At 45.1% G+C, this 7,994-nt stretch overlaps 1 protein-coding gene across 1 annotated transcript; it reads right to left on the bottom strand.

Moving 5' to 3' along the window:
• Positions 1 to 4,568: 4,568 nt before the first annotated feature.
• Positions 4,569 to 6,967, bottom strand: LOC145859981 (uncharacterized). The gene is made up of 5 exons (XM_082959649.1): positions 6,902 to 6,967; positions 6,664 to 6,729; positions 6,414 to 6,497; positions 5,317 to 6,287; positions 4,569 to 5,247 (listed from the first exon to the last, which is right to left on the bottom strand). The coding sequence occupies exons 1-5, from the start codon at positions 6,960 to 6,962 to the stop codon at positions 4,654 to 4,656; spliced, it is 1,776 nt and encodes a 591-aa protein (XP_082815775.1). The 5' UTR covers positions 6,963 to 6,967; the 3' UTR covers positions 4,569 to 4,653.
• Positions 6,968 to 7,994: the final 1,027 nt, after the last annotated feature.

Below are 7,994 nucleotides of genomic sequence, written 5' to 3'. Positions count from 1 at the left end.
AAGAACTCACAGAAAAGGGCCGGGTCTTTGATTTACGGATATTTCATCCGCCCGTGCACGGTTTTGGTGTCTCCTTGGAACGACAGGAGCGGGTATTGAAATCCGGCTCGAAGGACCAATTGTTAAAGGAATTTTATATCTTGATGATAATAATCAATAATCAATTCGCCTTGACTAATGCCCAAGGTTTGTAAGACAATGGGTTAAAATAATTAGGCAAGGACTCAGCTTTCTGCAAAAGGTTTCTGTAGCTTTATTCAGAGAACGTTCTGGCGTCAGGATAACAAAACAGTCATTATATAGTTCTTGCTTACTTACGCATGTTATGAGAATTTTGTTCCCAATGTTCATAAACTGAACTTCAATTAAACTACTCAGTCTGCACCCCAGAGTTTGTAAGGTTCTGGTTAAATGACACAGACGGAGGCCCAGCCTACAATAGTCAACCAAGTTTATTCACGAGAGCTCAGAATATCATACAATGTACACAGCCTTTTATACCTAACATTTGGTCATATCATATGTCATACCCCTTACAGATGCCCCCTCCTCTTATTTAACACTGTCAATGCTTATTTACAAGTCTTCTCCATCACAAATCCTGCCCCATGTTACATAATCTACTGCAAGCCTAAAGTTTTCTCCCCTCTCTGGGTGGGGAGACCTTCTTCCTGTTATCAGTTTCACTGTGGTCACAAGTTGTCTTCTGTCTGGTAACAGTTCCCCTTTTCCCTTGAATGTCTTGCCTATATTGCTAAATCATTAAGCTTAAACTTTTCCAACACACACACATTAGTACATTCATCTTATAATCACTCGGTTATACCTTTTCAGGGTGAAATCATTTAGTCAAACCTTTAATCATATAATTTCCATTACAACGCACATGCATTTACACACAATCCGTTGGTGACCTGCAACCCCCATAAACTTCTCACACTGTTTATCACCTTCTGGCTCAGCCTGTTCCTTTCCTTCAAGGTTAGGAACTCTCTGAAGTTTTACTCCCTTGACCATCTGCTTCTGTAGCTATACTAATTGCATACACACATTTCTTTCCCTCTCCAGTGGTTCCTGGACTTTCCGGAACTAATCAGACCAATCGATCCCTACATTGATCATTACATTGATTATTCATTAACCCTGCTGTATGACTAATAATTCATCATGGTTTATTGATTCATTTACCTTTATTAGATAATTCTCTTATCAACCACTTCCAGCAGCAACTGGTCTCCAATCTAGGGACTGACCAGGACCAACCCTGCTTAGCTTCAGAAGCAAGCCAGCTGTGGGATGCAGGGTGTTAAGCAGCGAATAAGATCCAACATGATTATACCACTCTACATGGAGAAATATACACTAATGGGTTCTTGTATTTGTTGCTATTTAATCAACTCAAAGTCACCACACTATTTCATTGATGTAGCCTAGTTTTAACCGGTCTATGAGGCACTGTTGGCCGACGGGTCAAATATGAGGTTATTACAGTAGCCTACCTTTCACTGAAAGATGCATTTTGGTCCTTTCCTCTCCCCTTACACCTGGCTATCAAGGGAATTTGGGAAGGTTGTGGCTGTTTATACTTCGGTTATTGTGATGATTTTGTCAGAGGAAACAAATCTGAATCTCTGATAATCTAACAGTTACGCTGTAGCGGAGATTCAGCACAATGGATAGCGCCGCAGTTGATCAATTGCACGTGAATCTAAACCCGCAGTTTATCATGTGCCATTCTTCAGCTATATTTACATCAAATCTTCTCAGGCCTACCTATTGCATCTGTTCTCCAGCAATAAAGTCAATTATCAAGTTAATATTCATTTAGTCACAGCATAAATTAAACGTGAGCCTACACAATCAAATTAACTTGTCAAGACCCTGCCATTCTTCTCCGTTATTACTTTTATTCATGACAAAATACCCCCAGTTCTCGCATTATTTTACAGACTTGGTCAGAAAGGGTAACTGATTCTCAAGACCCAGACAAACAAATGTAGAATAACATTCAATACACAATCTTAGGCTACATAACAGGGGCGGAAATCCCAGGGGGGACGGGGGGTACACGACCCCCCCATCCTGGGAAAAATATGATTTGTCCCCCCCAATATATCACTGTAAACATTACTCTGTAATTTAAATAATAATAATAATACGCAATGAAAGCAATTGTGCTGATTATAGACACTTAATAGCGCTTGTTTATGTTTCAAAAGATTGCGACCCCCCACCCTTTGCCTCACAATGGTTTGATCCACTGCCAGTTCCTTAGTTGGCAAGGTAACAGAGGGTTCGTATCTACTGTCTGAAAGGCACTCAATGCACGTGACTGACATGAGGTTAATCCAGTCAATCGCGCCATAGCAATGTTTTGTTTTATGTTGGCAGGGTTCACACACACACACACACACTAGCTGAATTTGCAGAGCTAGCGTGCAAATATTAACTATTAAGCTAGCTAGTACCTATTCCATTTATGTGGCGTCGTCAAAGATGGAATCTTTGCTATCGTCAATTTATTCCAAGATCAGCAATGTAAGTTAGTGCTTCAAAGTCCCTGTGATAAGGTTAGCGATAAACTGAAGTCCAAACTGAACAGAACTACACTCTCTTCTACCGTTGTCTTAAATATATTTAATGGTCTCGTTGCAAAAGCTAAATTGTCGCAAGGTAACTTTTATTTATTTTATTTCACCTTTATTTAACCCGGGTAGCAAAGATTATAGCAAACACCACTGAAACGGAATTTGTGCTCGCTAGCTTTGCAAATTCAGCTATTGTTGGAAGCCAGCCAATATGAAACAAACGGTTAAAATTACAAAAGATTGCAGCATATGTTGTGTAAATGGTGAACTCATACAGCTGTCAACTCTTGTCACTGCAATCCGTTTCACATTTGCTAGCTACCTTTTAGATCGAAGCCCATATAGAATGATAGAAGATATGATAGAAGCCCATCTCCTACTGTAAATAACCTACACACTGTGTGTGTGTGTGTGTGTGTGTGTGTGGCCAGCCAGGTAGAAAAATGGCAGAAAAAAGACGGACATCAGAGTATTTTTCAGTACACCAAAACGCAAAGTAAGAACCCTAGTAGCCTAATATCTCAAAGACTAGTTGATAAAATGTTCATAAGAAAGAAGTGAAATGCTAATGAAAATGTTTCACAATGATGTCATTAGGCAGAGCAGGCAACAGATGGCACACAGACGGCAGAGCTGGGGACAGACTGGCAGAGACAGGGAGTCTCAGGTAAGTTTGTTGAGTCTTTGTTTGGCAACATTATGAAAGGTTCTCCATTTTTTTTACTTGTAAAATAGGAACATAATTGGAAAATGCCATGGATACCCCCACTCTCAACTTACACTGGTGACTGAACTAAGATCTGTTAAAGGCAATGGTATTGCTGTTGTGATTAGTTGTGTAGTTTTGGGTACCGGTAGTTAGGAGTACGGCAAACACCTTATTTCTTTGGTTCCTCAATATACATTTACCATATTACAACGTAGGCTGTGTGTTACAGCACTACTTTTGGTGTCCCCCTCAGGAATTGCTCTTCAGAAAATGTCATGTAATTGTCCCCTCCAAAGTTGATATCAGATTTTCGCCCCTGCTACATAAAATAACCTGGAAGGCCTACCCTGTAGCAAACAAAATATTTGCATAGGCCGTAACGGTTTAACTTGCTTCAAAACAGGCTGAATTCAGGTTGGCATAAGTGAGTAAAGCGGTGCCACAGAAATTGTTTTCAATTAAAGCAGATACCTACCGGTAGCTCAAAAGTTGGAGCCAATTTTGTTGCTGTATTAACTGCATTTAAAGGTTGCGTGTACATGCTCTTTGAATTCATGGCGACTATAAGTACGACGCACACCCCGAGCGTTGATCATGCGGATAGAGAAGGCCTGTATGAACAGACTTCACCTCACGCTTTTCATAGAAATTAACCGGTTAATTTCTCCCATGTAATCGGAGTGGGTGGGAAATCCTGGTAAAACTGTTCCCCCCCATCAAACCCTAGGTTAGAGGCGCTACAAGCAACTCTGGGAGAGCTAGGACCTGATAGCAGCCTGCCAGCTAAAGCAGGTTAGCATTGACTTATTTAACCTGAAAGTTTGGATTGTCACTGGGATATGAAGACCAACCGCCAAAACGATGGGCTAATGAGACGAGAGCTGGTTTCACATGTAAGCATTCACTAATAGGAAACCAAGTCAGTCAGGAGAGAAGACACCCAGCAGAGTAATTTAAATGCAAGTTGACAACCGTGATATTAGTTAGCACTGAAACCCCGATTCTAGCAACATCCTCATATGTACCAACCCCAGACACTGTGTTCCACAACCATCAAGTTAAAATGAACTAGAACCCATTCCACATCATGTGATGCTACTAGCATAAATTGACCAACACTGAGCAAATGTAGCTTAAACACAGGGGTCAAAGTATTAATATATTGCTGAGGCCAAAGCATGGTTATAATGCAAAATAAATGTTGCCAAGTAGGAACCGCCAAAACAATACTGAGGACACAAGTATTACAGTTAATGTTTAATTGAGCCAAAACAAGCAAATGCAGTTACACACACAGACAACCTGGACTAGAGTACCCATGAACTCTTGCATGGACCCCGAGCACCATGTCCCACGTCAGATATCCATGTTTGTGGTCAACGGGGGCTCCGATGAAGCGGTGAACAGTTCCTTAGAGGTAGCGTCGTCAGACGGGGGGCCAGTCGCAGCTTCAGAGGTAGCGTCGTCAGACGGGGGGCCAGTCGCAGCTTCAGAGGTAGCGTCGTCAGACGGGGGGCCAGTCGCAGCTTCAGAGGTAGCGTCGTCAGACGGGGGGCCAGTCGCAGCTTCAGAGGTAGCGGCCAACAGTTCCTCAAAGGCATGGTCAGACGGGGGGCCAGTCGCAGCTTCAGAGGTAGCGGCCAACAGTTCCTCAAAGGCATGGTCAGACGGGGGGCCAGTCGCAGCTTCAGAGGTAGCGGCCAACAGTTCCTCAAAGGCATGGTCAGACGGGGGGCCAGTCGCAGCTTCAGAGGTAGCGGCCAACAGTTCCTCAAAGGCATGGTCAGACGGGGGGCCAGTCGCAGCTTCAGAGGTAGCGGCCAACAGTTCCTCAAAGGCATGGTCAGACGGGGGGCCAGTCGCAGCTTCAGAGGTAGCGGCCAACAGTTCCTCAAAGGCATGGTCAGACGGGGGGCCAGTCGCAGCTTCAGAGGTAGCGGCCAACAGTTCCTCAAAGGCATGGTCAGACGGGGGGCCAGACGCAGCTTCAGAGGTAGCGGCCAACAGTTCCTCAAAGGCATGGTCAGACGGGGGGCCAGTCGCAGCTTCAGAGGTAGCGTCGTCAGACGGGGGGCCAGTCGCAGCTTCAGAGGTAGCGTCGTCAGACGGGCCAGTCGCAGCTTCAGAGGTAGCGTCGTCAGACGGGCCAGTCGCAGCTTCAGAGGTAGCGTCGTCAGACGGGCCAGTCGCAGCTTCAGAGGTAGCGTCGTCAGACGGGCCAGTCGCAGCTTCAGAGGTAGCGTCGTCAGACGGGCCAGTCGCAGCTTCAGAGGTAGCGTCGTCAGACGGGCCAGTCGCAGCTTCAGAGGTAGCGTCGTCAGACGGGCCAGTCGCAGCTTCAGAGGTAGCGTCGTCAGACGGGCCAGTCGCAGCTTCAGAGGTAGCGTCGTCAGACGGGCCAGTCGCAGCTTCAGAGGTAGCGTCGTCAGACGGGCCAGTCGCAGCTTCAGAGGTAGCGTCGTCAGACGGGCCAGTCGCAGCTTCAGAGGTAGCGTCGTCAGACGGGCCAGTCGCAGCTTCAGAGGTAGCGTCGTCAGACGGGCCAGTCGCAGCTTCAGAGGTAGCGTCGTCAGACGGGCCAGTCGCAGCTCCAGAGGTAGCGTCGTCAGACGGGCCAGTCGCAGCTCCAGAGGTAGCGTCGTCAGACGGGCCAGTCGCAGCTCCAGAGGTAGCGTCGTCAGACGGGCCAGTCGCAGCTCCAGAGGTAGCGTCGTCAGACGGGCCAGTCGCAGCTCCAGAGGTAGCGTCGTCAGACGGGCCAGTCGCAGCTCCAGAGGTAGCGTCGTCAGACGGGCCAGTCGCAGCTCCAGAGGTAGCGTCGTCAGACGGGCCAGTCGCAGCTCCAGAGGTAGCGTCGTCAGACGGGCCAGTCGCAGCGTCGTCAGAGGACATGCGCCTCAGCTTCTCCTCAGAGGACAGGGCATCATTTGCCTGAGAGCTACCATGGTTTGGAGAAGCTTGGGATTCTACTTCGTTAGTCTCTAAATACTCTATAGAAAAAACAAAAGGAACAGTTGGGTATTCTACAGCAACACATCTGTTCCACACGGTCTAGGCCGAATTGCCAGTCGAATGTTGAACCCAACAGTTTTCAAAGTATATGTTTCAGGCCGTACCTTCTCTGTCTTGTTTAGCGTCAGACCCTATGGATCGGAGCAAGGCCAGGGCATGCTCAATGGAGACGTCATTTGATGACAGCTCTGAAAAACGTAGGTTAAGGTACACAAGCAAAATTACCAAATCAAAGGCTTTGACAACGTTATTTAGACTGAGTTACTCTATGGTGTTGAATGAGTGTCAAACACAGCAGCACCATAGACAGTGACAAAGAACATAGCTAGAAGGGTTGTGGAAAGAAACACTTACCTCCAAGTCTCCTCTGCAGAGAGACTTGATCTTGCTTCTGGGACTTTCCAACAGGGTAACAAGAAACTGAGGAGAAAGTGTTGACAGAAGTTGAGTTCACACAAAATAGCTACATATATTAATAATAGATGACCAATGCGGAAGAAACAGACAGTCAAATTTGAATCTCCAACTTATAAAGTTAAGCATATTTCCCAAACAAATCCCTTCAATCCAAATAAAACGTTAGTGAACCAACCTTTGACAACCCCCACAGTCATCACAAAGAGCAGCAATTCTCTCACACCTCCCATGATCATGAGAATAGTCTGTGTTATCAACAGGTAATGTCTTCCCATGGCCTGTATGAGGCTTATATAGGCCACTAATGACCGTTTACCTGACAAACATGACTTAACGATCAATTAACAAGCTTGATTGAGGTGTTACATTCAGATAGAAATAGACCATGTAGAACATATGTTGATTCTTTGGTGGGCAGGCAATCTTTTCTACTCCATATATTGCATTTATATCTGTAATGTTTAACCCTAATGGTCTCAGAATCTTCAAAGATATTAGGGGGAAATAAACACTGTACCCAAATCCACTTTTTACAATGCTCCTGGGAAATGGGTAGGCCTCCACCATACAGTTTTACAGCTGTGATATATTTATTTATTTACATAGATCACATACTTAAATATATATATGTTAGCTGTAGGTAGCTTTGGGATAAAATTCCCATATTGTATTGTTACTAACATAAATCATAATATATCATATTTTCCTCATTTGCTCTGTAGGAGGTTCGTCATATGAAGGACATTCAAGTGGATGTGACCCCTAACCTGACATAATGTAAACGTTATACATTAAGCTCTCTCCCTCAGTGACATGAATTAGTATATTTCATATTCTCAGAACCCAACAGTAGGTTTTAAGGTGTGGCTGCATGTTTGTCGTGGACGCATCGTCACTCTTGATGTTCTTTTTCCAGATTGCAAGTGAAACACCTTTAGATGTGGTAAGTGCCAGTTGGTAACTTTTCCTCACACTTGCTTGTTTAAGGTATGGATGCAACACCCCAGTATGTCTGCAGGGGCTGGTCACTGAGATTTACCATGTTACACATGCTACTAGACTAACCTTCCAAGTAAATATGTTACAAGTCTGAACTGGCCGTCCTTGTCTTTCCTCAACTAATTGAAAGCTCAGGGACAGACATCCTGAACGACTTTGATGTCAGAGCTCCCATCAGCCCTCTACACCTCGCTGTGAGTAAAGCCTACCTGCTCCTGTAGTGGTCTCCATATGACAAATGGCACCCTATTCCCTATTTAGTACACTAC

Source organism: Salmo salar, chromosome 02, assembly GCF_965601325.2.
Source record: "Salmo salar chromosome 02, fSalSal1, whole genome shotgun sequence".
Taxonomy (NCBI): domain Eukaryota; kingdom Metazoa; phylum Chordata; class Actinopteri; order Salmoniformes; family Salmonidae; genus Salmo; species Salmo salar.
The sequence above is the reverse complement of the archived record's forward strand: the minus strand, read 5'-3'. Positions and strand labels throughout refer to the sequence as shown.